This window comes from Chlamydotis macqueenii, chromosome 1, assembly GCF_036417535.1.
Source record: "Chlamydotis macqueenii isolate bChlMac1 chromosome 1, bChlMac1.mat, whole genome shotgun sequence".
Lineage (NCBI taxonomy): Eukaryota > Metazoa > Chordata > Aves > Otidiformes > Otididae > Chlamydotis > Chlamydotis macqueenii.
This window is the reverse complement of record NC_141556.1, coordinates 192483718-192505735: the sequence shown is the minus strand read 5'-3', so window position 1 is coordinate 192505735 and position 22018 is coordinate 192483718. Positions and strand designations below refer to the sequence as shown.

General features: G+C 43.1%; 1 protein-coding gene across 1 annotated transcript in view; it reads right to left on the bottom strand.

Annotated features, from left to right (window-relative positions):
• KATNAL1 (katanin catalytic subunit A1 like 1) overlaps positions 1–22018 on the bottom strand; it is a 45332-nt gene that overhangs the window by 6807 nt on the left and 16507 nt on the right. Inside the window, exons 3-7 of the mRNA XM_086772010.1 lie at positions 15727–15887; positions 13476–13644; positions 6245–6369; positions 5083–5188; positions 10–168 (exon numbers count right to left, since the gene is read on the bottom strand). Coding sequence (XP_086628136.1) covers positions 10–168; positions 5083–5188; positions 6245–6369; positions 13476–13644; positions 15727–15887 — 720 coding nt within the window. The remainder of the gene's footprint in view (positions 1–9; positions 169–5082; positions 5189–6244; positions 6370–13475; positions 13645–15726; positions 15888–22018) is intronic.

Here is a 22018-nt window from a genome sequence, read left to right as displayed (position 1 = left end):
AGGACATACCATTTCAAACAAGAGGCGGACCAGCTTCTCGGACTCGCCCCTGTATTTAGATGTCAGAGTGGAGGAAGACACATTGAAGAATGTCGTTCCACATTCCGTAGCAACAGCTTTGGCTAGCATTGTTTTGCCAGTGCCAGGAGGGCCAACCATCAGCACGCCCTGAAAGGTGAAAACAAAGGTAATGAACAACAAATAAAGAAACTTTGCAATTGGTACTGCACACTACATCTCAATATGATTCAAGATCTGTACTTAAATTGTTCAATAACTAATGGGCATCAATGGAAAACAAAAGATGAGAATACTGCTTTCGAGAACAGCATGGAAGTGTTTTGTGATTTCTTCTTTACCACTCCACTGGAGTCTGAATCACAAAAGCTAGTAACTGTTGCTGCACCTACCACCTGGGACACGAACAAGATTTACAGCCTTGCTCTGAATCAGACAAAGCCTGTCTGAATAAGGCCTTTTCTCAAGTCAGGAGGGGCTGCAAAGGCAGATGAAGACAGTGAATTCTTCTTTTTGGCACAAAGGCCCCTTCGTGAAGAAAGCTTCACAGAAACCAAAATACTTTTGCAGAAAGTTGCGTTCCCCCAGTAGCAAATTTTTCTTTAGAAAAACATTTTGCCAAAAAATCCTGACAATGTGTATGTATGAATCTGGTTGATTTTTACGTTTCAGTATGCATAACTCATGCATTCATTCATTCAATGAATACAACGGTTTGTCACACTGTTTAATCTCTCCATCTTAGTACTCCTATGGCCATACTACTGCATCTTAGCAGTTCCTAGATGAAACATCATCCTTACCAACACTGTTGGATGGCAGAAGAGCATGGCTATTTCTGTTTTACAGATAAGCAACTCTGGCTCATGTGGACTACCCCACAAAAGCCCCACATGAACCTCAGTGATTATTCAAAATGCTTTAAAACAAAAAATTCAACCACAATTTTTAAGTTCCAGGTTGGCATCCACATCATCAGACTGTCTTTGCATCCGTGGTCTATCAGAAAGAGAGAGTAAGGAGCATACATCTCAGCAGCTCAGCACCATTACCCATCATTACACAAGCAGGTTTGTAGGCAGGCACACAGTGCTCTCAGAACCCATGTTAAGATTGTAGCACTGAGACTGGTTAATCACTCTTGATCACATTTCTGAATACAGTTATCCTTACGGATAGTCTTTCCAACACTTTCAGCAGCAGTGCTGGAGAGGGACAACACAGTGTTCCACCCCTGTACAGCACTAGAATAAGGCACGGTGATCTTGAGCATGGCGCTATGAAAATGTGCAAGGAGCTTGCAATTTTTTTCCCTCTCAATGGCAAGATCTTATTACATACTAACAAGAGTTTCCTGAAGTCAAGTTGTACTGTGTTGCAAGGGTAATCAAATTAGCTAGAATTAGAATTGCACATCATAATGTGCTTTGCAATTAATAACTTACATAAAATGCCACAGCAATAAAATATCTGGTAAATGCAAGCCACATAGCAAATTAGATTTCATCTGTTCCTCACAAAAATTTACTTCAAAAAGCATGAAGGATGACATGGAAAAGATCTATAAAAACAAATCAACCAGGAACGCAATTATTCAAAAATGTACTATTCAAAAGCAATAGCCTCTCTGTACTCCATTTTCCATTAACTCTTAATACCTTTATTGCCATTTAACACTTAGCTAATGCAAGCTCAACATACACTCATTGGTAAATTAATTTAGAAACATTCATATGCCATCCATACCGCTAACAGCCCAATGTCACTCCTTAGGCTGCCCAAGGTTTCCTAAGCTCCAGAGCAGCAAGCATAAAAAGTAAATGGACTCTTTTTCTCCCCATGAACATTCAGATGTATACAGTGATTTGGGTTGCTTCATAATCATACTGATATGATAATAATATACAAGTACAACCCTGGAGTAACTGGGTGAAAATTACTCAGCCTGTGATACGCAGGTCAGAGATACTCTCTCCAAGTTTCAAATGTGCTTATTTAATATTTTAAAAGAAGCTTCACCTCAATTCAAACCACACTCGACCCCTGTGTTTGACGAGCTGTTTTTACTGCAGGACGTGGTGATACAAGGGACTAACGTCATTTTTTGGATATTGCTTTGGTCCTCCACTATTATGGAAGGTCAAATTCTGGCTTCAGCTGCACATCCCACTCACTGCCAAAATTGAAGTCCATCGTTTTGCACCTCCTGGGTAACTATTAGGGCGAGCGTTACCTAGCACATCATACTGGTGGCATTATATATGTGCATAACACAGGTGCAAAGCAGCCACACCAGGTGTAAAGCCAGGGGAAAACCAAGCTCTCTGAGGATAAAGACGATAGACGTATCAGATAAATAAAAAGAAAAAAAAAAAAGAACTTGAGTTCTCAGCAAAACAAAATGTGCATGGTTTCAAACAGAAACACATAGGATCAAATTGCTCTTTCTCTCTGCAAACTAGGAGGCTGCCACTTACTCACTAGTTAAAACCGTTGACAAACACAGAGACTTCTTTATTCTTCTTCTAAGGCTCTGTTAATCCAAAGTATTCCAATAAGAAGCTGAAATGCACTGCAGGGAGTGAGTGTTTTGATGAAATCACTGCAGGGTCACTTCTTGTTGTTGTAACAATCACTAGCAGAGCAGTGGGAAGCACAGCGAGCAACGAGGCCTTCTCGGCACAAAACAGTTCGGAGAAAAAGAAAGAGCAAGCCCGTGAACACTCAGAAACCCGTGGCTGCAACTACACAGCACCTGTGTTGAAGCAGGGAAGACAGCTGGCTCCTTCATAAGAGGCACCATCCTCTGAATACAGGCACAAACTGTGAGGGCTGTCTTGGGAATTGTTCTCGGGAGAGTCTGAAAATCCAAAAACAGATTGGGCTGCCTTTTCCCTGAATTATTGTCCTGAATGCCTAGGCTCAACAAATGCCTGCTGCTACACTGATTACTGCAAGAAACAGTCTTCCCTTCAAAACTTCTCATCCTTGTAGCACAGTCAGAGGTCAACAGTAGGGAAAATACATGCTGTTCTGTGTGAAAAATAAATTCAGGAGAGTTACAGCTTCACAAGTCACCAGGGAAAAGGCTAACAATGACGACTCTTCATGGACTCATCAGAAATCAATTTGCATTTCAGACTGACGAGAGGAAATAATCTTAAAATTTTTTCCATGTCTACAACCACCTAGTTTTCAGAGGCAACACTGCTCAGGAGGAGGAGATAATCTCATGCAAAGGGATGCAGATTGAAACTCTTTAAAAGATCACAGAATCATAGAATGGTTAGGGTTGGAAGGGACCTTCAAAAGTCATCTAGTCCAACCCCCCTGCAAGGAGCAGGGACATCCCCGACTAGATCAGGTTGCTCAGAGCCTCATCCAGCCTGGCCTTGAATGCTTTCAGGGAGATCAGGCTGTTGTTTCTTTATCCACTGACACAATACTGGGAGACAGGGCCAGGGGCACTCTTCACTCTTTGCTGCAGTCTGCTGCGATATCTGCCTTAAAGACAGATGGCTACTACATCCTCTAGGCATAGGTGAAAAAAAAAAACAAACCATGGCAGCTCTTCACTGCCTTAAAAGTTCTTGAAGATAGAGCCCTCATAGTGTATAAGGGTATGGATTAACTTCCTCTATACTAAGAGGAGAAGAGAGAGATTCAGCTGTTTAAAAGACACTAAAATCTCACCCTACAATTATAACCCACAATATCTAGGCTCTGTCCAAGCTGACAGATCTGTTGACCTTAAGGTTAACCTGTAGCCTGCTGGTACTGACCACAAGCCCTCTAGGGGCTGGGGCTAGGTTTGGGTTGACTCTAGGTTTGGGCTGCCCCTCTGCAACTCACTAAAATAAAACCTTCACAAACAGTCCTCAAGCAGCAATTTCCCAGCTCCCGCCATCAGCTCACACTCTTCCTGACTTCCCCTCTTTACTGTCTGTAGATAAAATCCCCAAGAATGACACGTCATCCACTCATCAGTTCCCGAACGGCTTTGTTTTGTTAACAAGCAGAATAACAGGGATCTAGGACTGGTTCAGGCTGGAAGAGGAGAGCTTTGAGGGTCAGACCAAAGTATAAGCCAGAGAAGTACAAGGAGCAAGCAGGAAGAGACAGTGTTAGTAACACAAGATCTGAAATATGCTGCTGAATCAGCATACTAAACCACAGAAACTACTCATGTGCACAGCATTCCCCACACATGCAATTGCCATTGCCATTGCCTTGCAGTCAGAATAAAAGACAATACGCAACAGATTCTTTTCCCCAGTAAGCCTTCTCAGTAACTAGAAAGCCCTTGTGTTGCAGCTTGTTGTTCCCAGAACAAGGGTCAATCCACAACAAAAGCAGGATCACGTTATTTTCTGTTTACAGAAATACTCAGCAACCTCCTCCCTCCTTTTTCCTTTGGAGCTCCAAGCAAGGCTCATCTTGGGCTCATCTCTAGTCCATCAGCCAGGCTAGCTCCGTCTTGCATCCTTCCTGTTGCCCCACTGCCAGCTCATCCTCCCACTCTGAATTTCTCCCACTGCAGCAGTAACTGTGCCCCAGTGAAAGTGTGGCTGCAAAGCAAAATCATCACTCAGATCAGCCCCCTCTCTCCTTGCTTCCTTGTACCATCCAGCCTTGCAGTCTGAATGAGAGACAGTTGGCACATGTAGAATAAAACAGCCTAAGGACGACTTTCCTCGGTGAAGTGTTGAAGAGTAGCCACCATAACCTTAAGCAGAGCCGTCTATTAAGCATTTCTGCTTCTGTCAATATATCTTATATGCTTGCTCACATGCACAGGCTGACATATTAGAAAGTATTACAACGTCAATAAGCAACGATTGAGTAAATACAAAAGAATTATTATTTACTGGAAAGCCCACATACACTTCCAGCTGTTTCTTTCAGTGCATTTTACATGAATCATTATGAGAAGACTTAATGAACAAATTCCTGATCTTTCCCATTTGCCTTTTTAGCCTTCTGCTACAGGCATCCACACACATTACAGCAGCAGACATACACAAATACAGCTTGCCATTTACTAAAGCACCAAATAAATCTCACCTTCCAAGGTCTTCTGATTCCTTTGAAAAAATCAGGCATCCACATTGGAAGAACAACCGCTTCTCTTAATAATTTCTTGGCTTCTTCCAAATCCGCTATGTCATCCCTGTGCAAGATAAGAAACTTGTATAAGATTCCCGTACAACTGTTAAAGCCTATGGCCTTTTTGTTGCTGCTCACTGAGTTTGGAACACTCAGGTTCTCAGCTATGTCCCCTGCATAGCCCTTCCCAAGGCGGTCACAAGACTGATCAAAGCTAATCAGTCGATGAATAGATAGACAATAGTTGATAAATTAACCTTTACAGGTGTGTTTGCAGTGTTAATGAACAGGAAATCAATCAACTGATTTTTGCTTGAGTAAGTGTATTATAGGCTTTCTAGACCACAAGCCTTCAAAGAGGAAGATCATGAAAAGTGACGACCTGAAGAGAACTTATTTGAAGCAGAGCAGGAGCAAGACAGAAGAAGTTGTGCTAAAGATGTGAAATTCTGTGGACATTAAGACTGATGAGTTCTAAGAACTGAAAAGGCCATGTGGAAACTTCTGTGAATTTTTAAACCTTATGTAATCATATAGAAATAGTATATAAGAAGATTGTGTATGTAGCAGAGTTTGCCACTCACCTTGGTGGTAGCCCAACTCTGAGCTGTGATTAAAGAGCACACCTAGTGTTACCCTGCGTGTGAGATTTCCTTCTACACAACCATATTTCTTCTATTTTTACACAAGAAAAAATAGTGAAGCTTTTCACTTAGTACCATCTATTTTAGCATATCAGTATATGCCTCATGAGAACACTCCTTTAATCCTGTGACCTAAAACTGAATCCACTCTTGGAAGGTAGGGAAAAAATTATTTTCAACTCAAGTTACCCAGAGCTGCTTAATTAAAAATTGTTTTGGACAATGTGAACACCAAAGTGGTATCTTTAAAGTTCTCTGGAGTATACTTTCATTTCAGCAGTACCTGTAACGGAGGTACTGCACATAGCAACAGAAGCCTAACTGCAATCAAATTAATAAACTGTTAAAACCAAAAGACCTTGTTTTTCTTATCTGGAGAAGATCACGATGGCTCCTTGTTCTAAGAGTTAGAAGAAGGATAATTTCTCTCCTTCTAGACAGTAGCAAAAACACTTGAATTGAGAAAATCCTCATACCAATGAATGCTTGGATTCCTTGATACAATGTCCCTTTCAAGAGCTTCGACCAAGTCTTTGTCGTAACCCACTCCATCAAATTTTGGTATTTCCGCATCACCAACTTCCTGGGGTATTTTCTTTCCCTAGAAGCGAAAGTCACAGACTCATCAGGACATCTTTCTTTTGGCATACCCTTCACTAGCAATATATTGCAATATTGTCTGGTTCATCTCTGTAGAAGCCACAAGAAGGCATCAAGCTTTAACACAGCTATCTCAGCACCACAATGGCCAGCAAAACTCATGTGTTCACACCCTGCACTCCACAAGGAATCTCCAAACACCTGTGGTTGCTTCCACCACAACAACACCATGCTTCCTTCATAGATGCAGCTCAGTAACAAAACCCCATCAGACTTCATCATGGTGGGTGAGCTGGTTGGTTTTGAAGCAGCAAACCAGACTCTCTTAACAGTGCTAAAACAGTCTTTAGACAACTGACACACTTCCTGGCCAGCCAAAGGCACAAACGCAGAAATAGCCTCACAAACCAGGCCATGTCACAACTTAATGCTACAGTAACTCCCAGCTGAAGACCAGAGCGTCCGAGGCATATTTTGAAGACGCTACACCTGCTGCATTACCTGCCAGACCTAAACAACTGCCACGCCAACTGGCACCCCATCATCACTAAAAAGGAACACAAAAGCTGTTGGTTTTGATAGAAGAAAACCAAGAAGATTCTCTCCCCTTGTTTAATTAAGGCCTTCCTGCCCAGAACTTTCCTCAACTGCAAACTATCTATTTCCCTCCCATTCACAGGCCAGCTCTATAAACAGTTAAATTGCTTTTAGAGGCTCACATTTATTTAAAGGTTGCACCGAAAGCCCTGAAGAAGCTCCCAAGTCACCAAGGCTTCTTTGAACTTCAATAATTTCTTGCAGCATGCCAATACTCATTCAGTGACTGAGCCACATGCTGCCTCTGCCCCAAACGGCCCGGAGTTTCCACTTAATACTTTCATGGTGCCCTGAAGCGTACAGGGCTGAAGTCAGATTTTCCCTTTGAAACATCAGGGTTCGCACTCCTCCTCTCCCGCTTCAGAAGGAAACGGCTTCTTTCCCCTCCCAGCTCGACGGCGGTTTTCAGCGGTACCCGCAAAGCAGCTGCGTGGTTTTACCGAAGGAGGCTGAGTAGGGAGCCGCTTTAGGACTCTTTAACTCAGCTTCTAAACACTGTCAGCAGCAAGTTAAAGAATCCCAGCTGGCTGGACAAAAGCCGCCCAGGCGAAGGCGGGCCGAGAGGCAGCTGGAGGCACACAAATAACCTCGCAGCGGAAAAAGAAAAAAGGTAGTGATTACACCCCTCCCCGTTGCCGCTCGCCCATGAGGCCTGCGAGGGAGCAGTTAATCTTCCCGCTATTTTTATTGCTCGCCTCCAAGTGAACTGCTGTTGTTTAGCACTCCCAGGTCAGTTGTTTTTTTTTTTTTGCAATGGAAATGGAGGTGAAAGTTGTGTTTAGAAACAAAAAAAAAGCTGGTGTCAAAAATGTAATGGCCTGGCATAAAAAGGAAACGGAAAGAAAAGCCCTGTAGAATTGGAAGATTTCAGGACAGAAAATGGAGTCCAAATGTAACCATAGAAAAAGAAGAAGGGCGGAAAAAAAAGGACAATTAAATGAAAGGTATTTGCTGTCTTTGTTACACGCCTCTCTCCTATCCTCTGCAATGGACTGGGTTTCTTAGTGGAAGAATTGTTCTGCACATCTCGAAACAAATCGGATGTTTTGGGGTTTTTTTTGGGTGGCTGAGAGCTGCGTTCGGCTTCACAGCGCGGGAGAGGGCAGGGCGGCTGCAGCGCAGCGGGGGAGGCCGGGCCGGCGGCGCGGCACACAGCCCGTCTGCTGCGCCAGAAAGGAGGCGGCTGCGCAAATCCGGCAACGCAGGCGACACAGGGCACGGCTGGGAGCCAGCTCAAAGAACCGAAAAAAAAAAAAACCAAACCAAACGTAATCCTGTGAAATGAAAGGGGAAAGAAAGAGCCGCGCGCTCCGGCGGGGCGGGACGCCCTCGGCTCCTCCGCCCCGGGGCGGTGGCGCCTCCCCGCGCCCGGCCGCCTCCCCGCTGAGCCCCGACGCCGCCATATTGGCTTCTCCTAGGAGGGCTGGTGATTTTTGTCGGAGAGCTGTTTCTCCTGCTCCCCGCGGCACGGCTCGCTAACAGAGGGAGAAGGGTGGCCAACTGGGAGAGGTGCTTTCAGCATCACATTAGTGACATTAAATATTTCCTTTTTTTTTTTTTTCAGTTCTGGAATTAAACCAATATTCAAAATATTTACCGTTTTCACAGGTAATAATATTATTAACGTTGGCCCCAAATTGGTCCAATATGCAGTCCTCAGTCAGCAGGTGAGACTAGAAAATATAATTTTAAAATTGTAACCTGATTCCAGGCAGCAGGCGTGAGCATAATTTGTTCAGTCCCATCCTCATCTCTTCTTGTGAAATTACATTCCCAAGACAGCTTTAAAGCTGCTGCAGTGGCTTCCCTCTAAGAACGTATGCCAGCATACAGGACTGCAAGATACTGCTCCCACCAAGTCCGCTTGGGAATCCCATCATGGAACCTTCACCTCAGCCAACCAAATTCTGACTTAGAAATTTTCAAACTTTTCTAGGCTTTCTATTAGGAAGAGCTGTCAGATCTGTACTAACCCGCTGGAACAAAAACCTTATTTCCAAAATGAATGTATTTCTACTCCTGTACTGTTTGTGCATTAGTTTCAGCAGTCACCTCACTGATGATGATGACGATGCCACCCCAACGTACTTGCAGCATGCATGTACTCTGCCTTCATTCACCAAGCAAGTAAGTCTCCTCTTGGAACACAAGCTGAACACAATTACCTGTTCACTGTGGCAACCCTTTTTTTTCTCCCTCCCTTCTTCTAATATTAACACATCTTTCTTGAGCACAGTTGTAGAAATGTATACAAAATACTCCAGCTACTGTCTCATCAGGGCCTCCTATAACGGCATGGGCATTTGTTCTCTCTGCTGGTAACAGCTCAACAAAGTGGGCCTAGGATTTCATTTACATTAATTTCCATGGCTATACCGTACTGCCACCTTACACTGAATCTCAAACAGATCAATCACGCAGGATAACTCTGGCAGCTGCAACGACCAGAGCTGGGTCCTGAAGACATCTTGCTTTCCTGCAGGCTCTTTTTTCCTGCAGGCTCTCCACTACACACAAACACCAAACACCAACTGCCAGATGCACTCTCCACCCCTTGCTGCCAAAGGTGACACTTGGCTGTGCCTCACTGTGGCAGCCAGCACTTCCCATCCATATGTCCAAATCTTTCTTCTCCTCTACTGCTGATCTCCCAGCTTCTAGCAGAAATTCTTCTTGTAGTCTCCTAGAACATAGCCTGCAGCTCTGCACTGCTGAACATTATCCCATTTCTGTGACTCCAGCAGAGTCATCCAGTTCCTCCTGTACAAAAGCCTCATTCGCCTCTTCTGGTGATGGTGCTTCCCAACTCTGTGTCATCAGCAAATTGAACTAGCAAATGCCTCTTTTTTTGTGCCAGGGTCATTAATTTGAGTGCAAAACAAAAGTCAACCTCTACTCTGGAGGAAATCCATAAATGATTTGCCAGTTGACTGATACTTTTTCTTTCTGTACCACTTGTTTACATTCCCCTTGCTGCCTAATTCCTCCCCTCCTTAAAATTCTTATACACCACATACTCACTAGATTAACTAATTACTTATCGTGTGGCATCCAGGGAGATAAATTTGTTTCTAAGAATTTAACTAGAACTCTAAAGAAAGCGCTGGCAAAGGCAACACCTTTGCTTAAGAAATTCTATTTCACTTAATTCCACTTTCCAGTTAGTCCCAAGGCTTTCACATTTTGTCCATTCTAAATTTGTTGAAAAAATTTGCACACCGTTTAGGTAAAATTAACAACTCCAATTACCTGGACCACTTTTCCTTTCCCCTTCTAAATACAGGCACGTCAACACAAGTCACCATTCATATGAGACAATAGTAGACCAAATAAATTTTACTGGAAATCTGCTTGCTCCCAATCCTGCAATTTCACCTATCGGTTCTTTCGGTGTTCTGGGATGGAGATTATGCAGCCTTCTAGTCCCAAAGCGTGGAGGTCTGTGCCTCCACCTAAATGTGACTACCTCATCTCACATCCATATTCCTGTAATCTACCTGGCTTTTGCTTTTGATGACACCTATCAGAATAATCAAGCAAAAAAAAAAGTCAACTTTAAGTCATATCTTCATAAATTTTAATTTTCACTTCACTGATACAGCAGCACAACCCTTGGCTGTTTCATATCCTTCGCAATATCTACCGTCCTTGTCCACTGGCAGTCTAAAATAATGTAAAGAATACCCTTAAAAGTACTCTAGTGCTTATAAACGGTATTGTGCAATTTCTAAAAGACAGACAGGTAGCGTTCATGCTGCCTCTTTAAGCTGAACTACTGAACAGGAGCTAAAATTCTTGGCAATGGTCCAGCAGAAGGTAACCTTGAGAATAAGGCTAATAATTTCCAGTGGAACTAAAAAGGAAGAAGCACTTGAAAGCAGTATTTGAGAAAAAGCAACATGTAAATATAAGGGTTTTGTGGATAAACACCATTGAGTGGGTTGCAGTTCAAAATTGTTTTATGTAGTGCTACAAAAGGTCATTTTGCAGGCACAGTAAGGTTAAAACTCCTTATCCCAAGATAATTACAGTCAGAATGAAAAGATTATATTGTCTGGGGAGGAGAAACAGTGAAAGAAGGCATCACAACTACCATGAGATAAAACATTTCTAAAACATACACATTATAGTTATACTCATCTTGAAAAATACTACAAGTAAATATGCATATTGCATTGTTGATACTATAGCCAGGACACTGCAACCAGCATCTTAGGAAATGGATATGGCATCCAAGTTCATTACATATTCTAAGTAGTTCTAGCTAAACGCCCAAACCCAAGAACTACAGAGCTGAAACATTTATTATGAGAAAAGAGGTATCTGGTTGCGTAGTTTGAAGCTTCAGTTTTGCCCTGTTATTTTTAACTGAACATGAAGAGTTACCAAACCTTTTTGATTCAACATCCTAGGCTACAGAGGCAAGCTCCACATAGCTTTAGTTCAGAAACAGAAGAACACAGACTCTTGCAAACTAAGAAATGGTAAAGTTGAAAGGGAAGTTAAACCTATTTTCATGCCTGTGTGTAAAATATGGAAAGTTGCATTAACTTCTCTCACTTCCCACACCTGGCTGCTTCCTCTTTCATTCAAAATTTTCTTCAAAAGAAAATCATGGATCCCATACAAAATCATCATACAATTTGTAACCTGGTGTGATTTCTGCATATATACCCCAGACAAAGAAAGTAAAATAAACACCAAGTAATTAGACAAAGAGGGAAACAAGAGCACATGTTGGTACTTTTTTGAAGGGTAGACACATTTTCCTTCTGCCATCTAGTGACCAATTTATTCAGATAAGAGTAGCATTTAAAATGTACCACATTAAATGGAACACCTTCATGCCTCTTCCTCTGCCTGACAGCAGCAGTGTTGCTCATCGCATTATTCCCAGAGACAAGTATTGTACAAGTCATGTTGTGTTGGTGGGAGCTCCTTACTGTAAAGCCCTGAAATGCTCATCACCGGGAAGCTCTGAGAGCAGAGTTCACCCTCATTAGAGCTGAGACTTTGAAGGCTGCCTTACACAAGCACATCTGGTGAACCTGTCACACACCACAACTCCAATTCCCCATATAGCTGGCAGAACTGTAAATAATTTCAGAGGTCTTCACAAGCTTTTTACAGCTTGCAGAATGCACACTTGTTATTTTAAATCTTACTCATCCAGGGTAGAGAGATTTCTAAAATTACTAAACTTGATCTGTGCAGTCACTCAGTGGTACTGCTGAAAATGTGCCTGGCCCTACCTACTGATGGTAATAAGGGCTGGGATTACTTAATACTTTTCCTTTGTATCAGAAGAGCAATTCATGATGGAAAAAGCGTATCTTTGCGTTCTTTCTGCGCTGTGAAGAAGCAACCTGTAATAGAAAGGTCACGAAGGGACTAACCGAATTCATCTGGAGGAAAACTGGCCTAAATACTTTCTTACTCATCTATCAAGATCTGTACAATACTGTGTGCCCCCATAGGAAGAGGCTTCTCCTATCTCTGTCTGTCAGGAAAGTAAAGCCACTTGAGTACACTTTCGACTTGTATCATTTAAACCACAGATTTCTTGGGTTCCTGGCACTGCCTCCACAGTTAAATTTAAAAATGCAAGTGTCTCAGAAACAGCAATTTGCACACAGGCATTTTTTTAAGCCACAAAACAGTCCTGCCTTTGACATCACTACTTGATAGTGAATCACCATTTCTCCTTTTCTTTCACTTCAGCACTGCTTCTTTTTTGTGTGTCTTCAGAGGAAAGAATCTCTGACTTACTTCAAATTATTTCATTGGTTTTATTTTTAAAACAATGCATTTCAAAGAAGCATCTTCCTATATACTATAACAAATACAAAACTAAAGAAAATGAAAGTTGATAAGAGTTTGCTTTTACTACATGTCCCTTACATAATTTTCAAATATATAACTTCAGATAATTTCACGCAGATTTACCTAGCATCAGTGAATTTACAGAACTGTCCTGGACTTCCAGGCACACCTAAATTTTACAATGGTATGGCAGAGGCAATCGTACTGTGGAACTCCATTCATAATGCTTAAAGTTTAGAGAAGGGCAGTGGTCCCACTTTTGCACCTTTTACATGGAAATCTTTACAAAATATTTGTATTCTTTTTTTTTTTTTTTAAAAGGGTGGGGGAGAAGGAGAAGTGACTTTATGCCTGACTGACATTGACAGATTACAGTCAAGCCTATGGTCTAACTGAGATGATAAGAAACCCCCAGCAACAGGCCACCACGCTTCCCCCCCATCAAAAAATCTTCTAAAATCAAGACAGAGCAAACATGACAGAACTTTCCTTAATTTGGTGTCGTTATTACTAAATATCTCCATGATACATGCTTCCGCCATGAGGCAAGAGGAAAGCACCAAGTTTTCTTGCACGGTATTCTTGTGGGTTTTCATTATTACCTGTATTAACTGAAACTAAGAATGCTTCCCTTTGCCACCTGCTGCATCATAACTCCTTCCCCCCACGTTCTTTCTCACTTCTTACCTTGTCGTCTCTTCCTCTAGCTCTAGACTCCCTTTCACGGCTGCCTGCAGACTTCTCACCCTTGGATACTGCATGTGCTCTGCCCACAGGCCCACGGGGCTGCAGTCCTGGTGATTCTTTCCTCAAAGGTTTTCCTTCTCGATTGGGACGTTTTATCTGAGGTGGAGCCCTATCAACAAGCAACCACAACAGAAACATGTTAAAAACAGTGAAAAAAGAGCAACATTAAGAAGGAAGGAGTCGAATATTTCATTAATTCTCTTAGTGCATTATTACTGAAGCTGACAAGCCCCTAGGTCTTATCTCCCTAAATCTGAAAATTCCGCAACATATTTCTGATTCTGTCTGACACTCAAAGTAAGGAAAAAATATGTTTTGAAAAATTCAATAATGGAAAAAAAGAAAATTATCAATTCTACTAGATCAGTACACCAGAAAATCTTAGAACAAATCAGCACACATATAACAAAAGATTAAATTATTTAGTAAAAGTCTTAAAATTGTTGTTTCCTCTGATTCCAAATTGGGAGACCATACTAGGCTACATTTGTCTGCACAATTTCTACACAACCAGAAGACATCCCTGGCAAAAAAAAAAACCAAAAAAAAAAAACTAGCTAATAGCTTTGACAGGCCCAAAAACAAAGGAGAGAGAGAGAATTTTGAAACAATTCTCCTACCTCTGACTTCATTCCCCTGTGTGAAAATGTCAAAATGTAAAAATTGCCTAGAAAGCAAAAGCAAACAGAGCAGAACTGCAACCACCTGTACTTGTGTGCATCGCTCACGAGGAGGCAGAATTTGTTTTTAAGATGAGGTGTCACAGTCATTCTGCTCTAGGGATCAGACTTGAAATATAGAACTAAAATACATGGCCAGGAATGTCACCCAACTTTAATCAGTGTCCCCTATTAATTCATAGAATCATAGAATCGTAGAATGGTTAGGGTTGGAAGGGACTTTCAAAGGTCATCTAGTCCAACCCCCCTGCAAGGAGCAGGGACATCCCCGACTAGATCAGGTTGCTCAGAGCCTCATCCAGCCTGGCCTTGAACATTTCCAGGGATGGGAGATTTAATTCTACAGATTCTTCTTCTGAGTAACTCAAAATTTGCTAACTTCAAAATCAGCTTCCTGGAACATCACTTTAAAAGAGTACATACTTCTGGATACAACTGCTACATTTTGCTTTTGTATACATTTTCATCAAACGTAACAGCATAAAAGAGTGGCTAATTTTTCTTACTTATTTGGCAAAGATTTAAATTTCCGCTTAAAAGTGTGGATGAACTATTGGGCCTTTACCTCTAAGAAAGATACACGAATAAATACATCTTGCACTTCACATAGCAGTACCATCAAAATTCTGATAATAATTTCTACCACTCACAAAGGTAATCAACATTAATACTATTTTACACCTATGTTCTTAGGGTTTTTTGAAAAATGAAGATCTGTTTGTTTGATAATCATAAAGCACACAAATTTTCAAATAAACTTGGCATTTCTTTGTGTTAACCAAGATCTCACATTTTACTTTCTTCCTTTGCTTATGTGGTATACACACATTAAAATTCTTTGCTATTATAATGTTAGAAAAATGTTGGTATGATAAATTTTATTCTTGTTTTTAAATTGGATTTTTTCCACAAAAATCTGTGTCAAGCTCTATTAGGGTTAAAATAGAGATTTCACAAAATGCACAAGCAATCTATTTAAAAAAACCTATTAGCTAACTAAAGTTAGTAAAGGCGGTTACAGAAGAGAGACACCGTGTATAACAGAACGTGTTTAGCAATAAAACTAACCAATGGATTAACCACATCGCATTATCTATGGCTAAGGAGCAGTTTCTAACCACCGTGTCCTTCAAGATCCTTCAGTTCCAGCTCCTTACCAAGTCCTCAGCCATCAATGAATTCAACTGCTTAAATAAACTGAAATGGAAAAGTTTTCTCCCTGTGCATGACAAAGGCAAGTGTCACCAAAACCTCATTTATCTCTCCAGCAGACTCTAGTTCCAGGCACTTAGTCACTCCTACCAGAATAAAGGACTTTCTTTAGAACTTTAGCAATAAATCCAACTGCAGTTTAATTAAATTTTTTTCCAATAAATTATATTTATGCTTTATTGCAAATGACCTAGGTGGAAATGAAATGTGATTTTCACATTACAAATGCATTCAAAAAAGAACATGAAATTATGGCAGCCCGGCTTTATTCCCCCCACCCTGCTTGAGCCTCTCATTACCTGTGTTCAGCTGGAACAGGAGGGGGCCAAACAGCAGGATCTGGAAAAGGCTCATCTTGACAGGATACAGGGATATCTGCAGGTCTGTCCATTTTAAAACTCTCTAAAGTGTTGACAATGCTCTTAACTTGCTCATATTCTTCAACTAATTCTTGGCGGACCTTGAGAAATACATACATTATTAAAAATTGTTATAATTCAAACTTTTTTTTAAACTGTAGAAAGTAGCTCAAAACATACGCTACCCTCGAAAGCAGGGACTCCCAAGCCTTTCCATTCACAAACCCCAGACCTATCAGGCTGACAACAGATCTTTAACAACAACATAAACAATTGAATCTCTGTTGAGTTCATCTTCCTGCTTCTCAGTGTCATGAGCAGACATTAGTGCTAATCCAGGGAACGCTGCTCCATAAGATGTGCTGGTGCTCAGATTTATGTGTGCATGTTGACAGGTGTGCACACATACGCACACTTTTGTTCTAGTAAAGGTGCTGATGGCAGATCTTGAACATATTTGCTACCATTCTAGCATAAAAGAACTTCCCTGATGAACTGTCTCCAAGGTCCTAGCTATAAAAATGGCTACATCTGTAAAATATAATATTATAAAATTAACTTTCTGAGGGGCACAACATCACCATACAGTCAAAGCACAAGACAATTTTTGGTGGATTGCAAAGATTAGAACAGAAAATGGGAATCTTCTAGCAGAAGTTCAAACGATAAATAAAGTAAATGAAATAACAATGAGAGGAAAGTATGTCTCAGAAATAAATCAGGTTGCAGAATTATGCAAATGAATTTTAGACTTGAGGTTTCCATTGCCACTAGTCCAGGAATTAGAACTACTGCAATAATTTCAAGATTATTTACTTGCTATTTGTTAATTTCAATTTTCTTCCATGAAGCCTAGGAAAAACAAAATCTGTGTAGAAATTTCTTAAGTTGTAAGTGATATGGCTTGTTACAAGCTCACGTTTTGTATATTAAGGTCACCAGTTCTTAGTACACAGCAGCAGCCAAAAACTGCATTGTACATTCTTGCTCAGAAGCGTAAGCTTCCAGTGCATTAGCTTCAGATGTGCTAGGATTCACCTGAGTGCACTTGTACTGCATCTTGCCAGTCTTCCACCTGTCACTCAGTGATGCTTTCCATCCTGTGGGATCAACCTCCATGCTTACTTTATTCTTTACCTGCTCGAGGGTCATAACACCCAGATGCCACCTCTTCACTGAAGTGCTGGTGCACAGCTAAAATGAATTCCTGCATTGCTGTGCATGCCTGGAAATCAGTACTGGAACTCTGCAGCTAGGATTGCCGTATGCCAGTGTGAATCTTCCCTGTTACAGGCTCGCAGCTGGAGCTACAGAGATGTCCTGAACCTTTCCATCCACTGGAAAGGCACGTGGGCTCTAAAAGCTCTCATGAAGAAACACTACGGTGAGGATATTTGCAGGCTACGGAGTGAGGCTACAACTACCTTACACTGCAAGGCTGAATCAAAAGCCAGGATCTGACATCAGCTTACAGGAAAGCCAAGGAAAGATACTAGGCACCCAGCTGTGCTCGTGTCATCCATCCACATAAAAAAGAGCTGGGAAAAATAGTGCCTGGGAATGCTGCGACCAGGCTTCACTTTGTGGCAAACAGAAGGCAGCAACTGAGGACAGTATCAGCAGATGTCCACAATGTTGCCTGAAATCCAGAATCGCTTTGCTGTGCAGATTCTGAGTAATTGGGAGGATCCAGAAAATGGAGGTCTGCAAATCCAGTCTGTCTGCTAAGGTTATACTTATAACAGCAGCTACTCAGGGAACTAGTACTAAACAGCATTGCATCTTATGACTGTTCTTCCTAATGGTGCTTACTGGTGAAAAGATGTGGCCACTAGCCTGAGATCATAGAATCACAGAATTGCAGCATATTTTGGGTTGGATGGGACCTTTGAAGGTCATCTAGTCCAAGCCCTGTGCAAGGACCAGGGACATCTTCAACCAGATCAGGTTGCTCAGAGCCCCATCCAACCTGACTTTGAATGTTTCCAGGGATGGGGCATCAACCACCTCTCTGGGCAACCTATTCCAGTGTTCTACAAGGCTGATTGTGAATTTTTTTTCCTTATATCTAGTCTGAATCTAATTCCTTCTAGTTTAAAACCAGTACCCCTTGTCCTATCACAACAGGCCCTGCTGAAGAGTTTCTCCCTGTCTTTCCTGTAGGCCCCCTTTAGGTACTGGAAGGCCGCTATAAGGTCTCCCTGGAGCCTTCTCTTCTCCAGGCTGAACAGCCCCAACTCTCTCAGCCTGTGCTCATAGGAGAGGTGCTCCAGCCCTCTGATCATCTTCGTGGCCCTTCTCTGGGCTCTCTCCCACAGGTCCATGTCCTTCTTATGTTGGGGGCTCCAGAGCTGGATGCAGTACTGCAGGTGGGGTCTTCACCAGAGTGGAGTACCTCAGCCTCCCTTGACCTGCTAGCCACGCTTCTTTTGATGCAGCCCAGGATGTGGTTGGCTTTCTGGGCTGCAAGCACACATTGCCAGCTCATGCTGAGCATCTCATCCTCTAGTATCCCCCAATTCCTTCTCCTCAGGGCTGCTCTCAATCCATCCTCCACTCAGCCTGTATTTGTGCTTGGGCTTGCTCCGACCCATGTGCAGGACCTTGCACTTGGCCTTTTTGAACTTGATGAGGTTTGCATGGGCCCACCTCTCCAGCCTGTCAAGATCCCTCTGGATGGCATCCCTTCCCTCCAGCATGCCAATACACCACACAGTTTGGTGTCGTCGGTGAACTTGCTAAGGGTGCACTCTATCCCACTGTCCATGTCACCGACAAAAATGTTAAACAGTGCCAATCCCAATACCGATCCCTGAGGAACATCACTCATCACCAGTCTGCACCTGGACATCAAGCCATTGACCACAATTGTTTGAGTGCGGCCATCCAGTCAATTCCTTATCCACTGAGTGGTCTATCCATCAAATCCATGTCTCTTCATTTTAGAGAGAAGGATTTCATGTGGGATGGTGTCAAATGCTTTGCACAAGTCCAGATAGATGGTGTCTGTTGCTCTTCCCTTATCCACCAGTGCTGTAACCTGGTTGTAGAAGGCCACCAAATTTGTCAAGCATGATTTGCCCTTAGTGAAGCTGTGTTGGCTGTCACCAATCACCTCCTTATTTTCCATGTGCCTTAGCATAGTTTCCAGGAGAATCTGCTCCATGATTTTGCCAGGCAGAGAGGTGAGACTGACTGGTCTGTAGCTCCCTGAGTCTTCCTTGTTTCCCTTTTTAAAAATGGGGGTTATGTTTACCCTTTTCCAGTCAGTGGGGACCTCACTAGACTGCCACGGCTTCTCAAATATGATGGACAGCAGCCTGACAACTTCACCTGCCAGTTCCCTCAGGACCGGTGGATGCATCTCATCAGGTCCTATGGACTTGTGCACCTTCAGGTTCCTTAGATGGCCTCAAACCTGCTCTTCTGCTAAAGTGGGTAGTTCTTCATTCTCCCTGTCCCTGCTTTTTTCTTCTGCAACTTGGGCAATGTGACTAGAGGCCTCGCTGGTGAAGACTGAGGCAAAAGAGTTGTTGAGTACCTCAGCCTTCTCCGTGTTCTGGGTAACCAAGTCTGCTGTTTCCTTTCAGAGAATATTAACCAACTTTCCTGGGCCCCTTTTCCTTCCAAAGCTTTATCCCATAGTACTCTGCAGAGCAGGTTGCTGAAGAGGCCAAATTCTGCTTTCCTGAAGTCCAGGGTAGAGAGCTTGCTGCGCATCTTCCTCATTGCCCTAAGGATCTTGAACTCCACTGTCTCATGGTCACTGCAGCCAAAGCTGCCCTTGAGCTCCACATTCCCCACCAGCCTCTCCTAGTTGGTGAGAACAAGATCCAGCATAGCACCTTTCCTCATTGGCTCCTCTGTCACTTGCAGAAGGAAGTTATCAGCATTGCATTCCAGGAACCTCCTAGATTCCTTGTGTTCTGCTGTGTTCTCTTGCAACAGATTTCAAGATTGTTTAAGTCCTCCATGAGGACCAGGGGTTGTGACTGTGAGGCTGCTCCTATCTGCTCTCCTATCTGGAGAGCCTAGTCCACTCGATCTTCCTGGTCAGGTGGCCTGTAGCAGACCCCCACTACAGTGTCACTTGTCCCTGCCTTCCCTTTAATCCTGAACCATAAGCTCTCTGTCAGCTCCTCCTCCATCCCCAGGCGGAGCTCCACGCACTCCAGCTGGTTGTTGACATAAAGGGTGACACCCTTGCCTTCTCTCCCCTGCCTGTCCTTCCTAAAGAGCCTGTATTCCTCCATTCCAGCTCCCCAGTCACAGGCGCCATCCCACCACATGTCCATGATGCCAATAAGGTCATAGCCCTGCAGCCGTGCACACATCTTTAACTCTTATTGTTTATTCCCCATGCTACGTGTGTTAGCATAGAGGCACTTAAGCTGGGACTCTGATGAAACCAACTTGCTGCCTGGAGCAGCTGGAATTCCTTTGAGCTGCACTTCAGGTGCTCTCCTACTTACCTGCCATCCTTCCCCGGCTTCTGGGCACCTGTTGGTGGCACTGGCACCATACTGACCGTAGTGGGATGGATTGTGGTTCTTCCTGTCTCCCTGTGTGCTTGGGAAGGAATCACGCTGGGCACATGCAGGTGCTGTGTCTTGTCAGCAGACCTTTAGAAGCATGCCTCTTCCAGCCTCATTTTCACCTGCTCATCCCATTTCTCCCTCACGCTCTCATTTCCCCTCTCTGAATGGCGTCTTTTGTCACTCGCCCCACTCTACGTATTCAAAACAGCAGCAGCAGCCTCCCATTTATGGTGGGGCAACTTCAAGACAGAAAGCGCTATCTGACATAACTGTTTGGTGGGTAAGGTGTATAAAAGAATGGATGATTAAATCAACAGCACTCAGTTACAAACACACATCACCTCTTTCTGGAGGCTGCAGTTCTCCTGAAATACTACAAGGTACATCCCACAGCAATGTATCGTTCTGTTCTGTAATATTTTCCAGGAATTTTCCCACAAGGACAAATTAGGAGATTTCAGCAGCACAAAGAAATTCTTCTCTTGTTTAAAACACTGTTTAAGAAGAAGAACATATGTGACTGTCGTCAGCAAGATACAAGCAAGGACAGAGACAAAGTGAAGGGTAAATCCCCAAGGCCCTACACAGTTCTTGTAACACTGCAGTTACTTCCCCAGAAGCTCTACGTGCATCTGTACAAAAGGAGCCTTAGGTATGGGAAGAACTTGATCATTTCATGGGGCAAAGCAGCCTTCTTGCACGTTCCAGATGGGGTAGCTCTGTCTTTCCAAAGACACAAGACATCCAGCTCAGGCAGGATCGTTCCTGCCCTGCTTTGCTCTCTTTGCTTTCTCATCAATCAGCAGACACATCCGTCAGTGCAAGAACTTCCAGCTGAGTTACAAATGTGATTGATTACTAACTCGGTTCCTTCATACTGTCTAACATGCATCCCCCCTGTCCAAAAATAAATCCAGCCAAACAGCTGCTGTGACGTACAAAGGAAGGATACAGCGTAAATCCCAGGGGCACTGCTCCACGAGAGACAGCTGCTTCCCACTCCAGTGCTCCAGAATACAGACAGGATTCAGCCTACCTATCAGCCTTCCAGCACATGCGGAAAAGTTGGTGGAAACCAACTTGCTAGCACTGGAGGGCTGGAGTGCTGTCATTCGCCTCTCTGGTTGAGCAAGGAGGATGGTATGTGAAAATCGAGAGAAAGTGAGCCCTTGATGCATTTGAAGCTGAAAACAGTCTAACAACTGCTGGACATCTCTTAGCCAGACCTGAGCAGAGCAAACTCTGACATACACACCCTTACCGCCCAGTCAGTACCGGGCAAACCAACCAAGAAAAAACTCTCAATGTACTTAAACAACGGGACCACAAAGCAAAACCAGCTGATAAATTCCCAGAGGCCTTAAAGAAACCAAGTCAGATGAAACAGGTGCAGGAGGAGTTTCTTGCAGTTGAGAAACAACCCAGATGTGAGCCAAGAAGGGCTGTGCCGTAATTACGGAGGTTTTTGAGTGATCAGTGCTACTCTGAAGCAACCTCGGAAGGCTGCAAATAGGAAAATCACTGGTCTAGACTCACCCAGTCTCTTTTCCTCCCATCACACCCTTCCCTCGGGTGCCAGAACCCTCAGGGGTCTCCCTTGCAGGTTGTAGAAAGCCTGAAAAAAGCTTTTAGGTTATTCATGTTTACGCGTTTTCAGGAGATAGTGTGGGCCAAGTTAGCAGCTCACCGCTGCC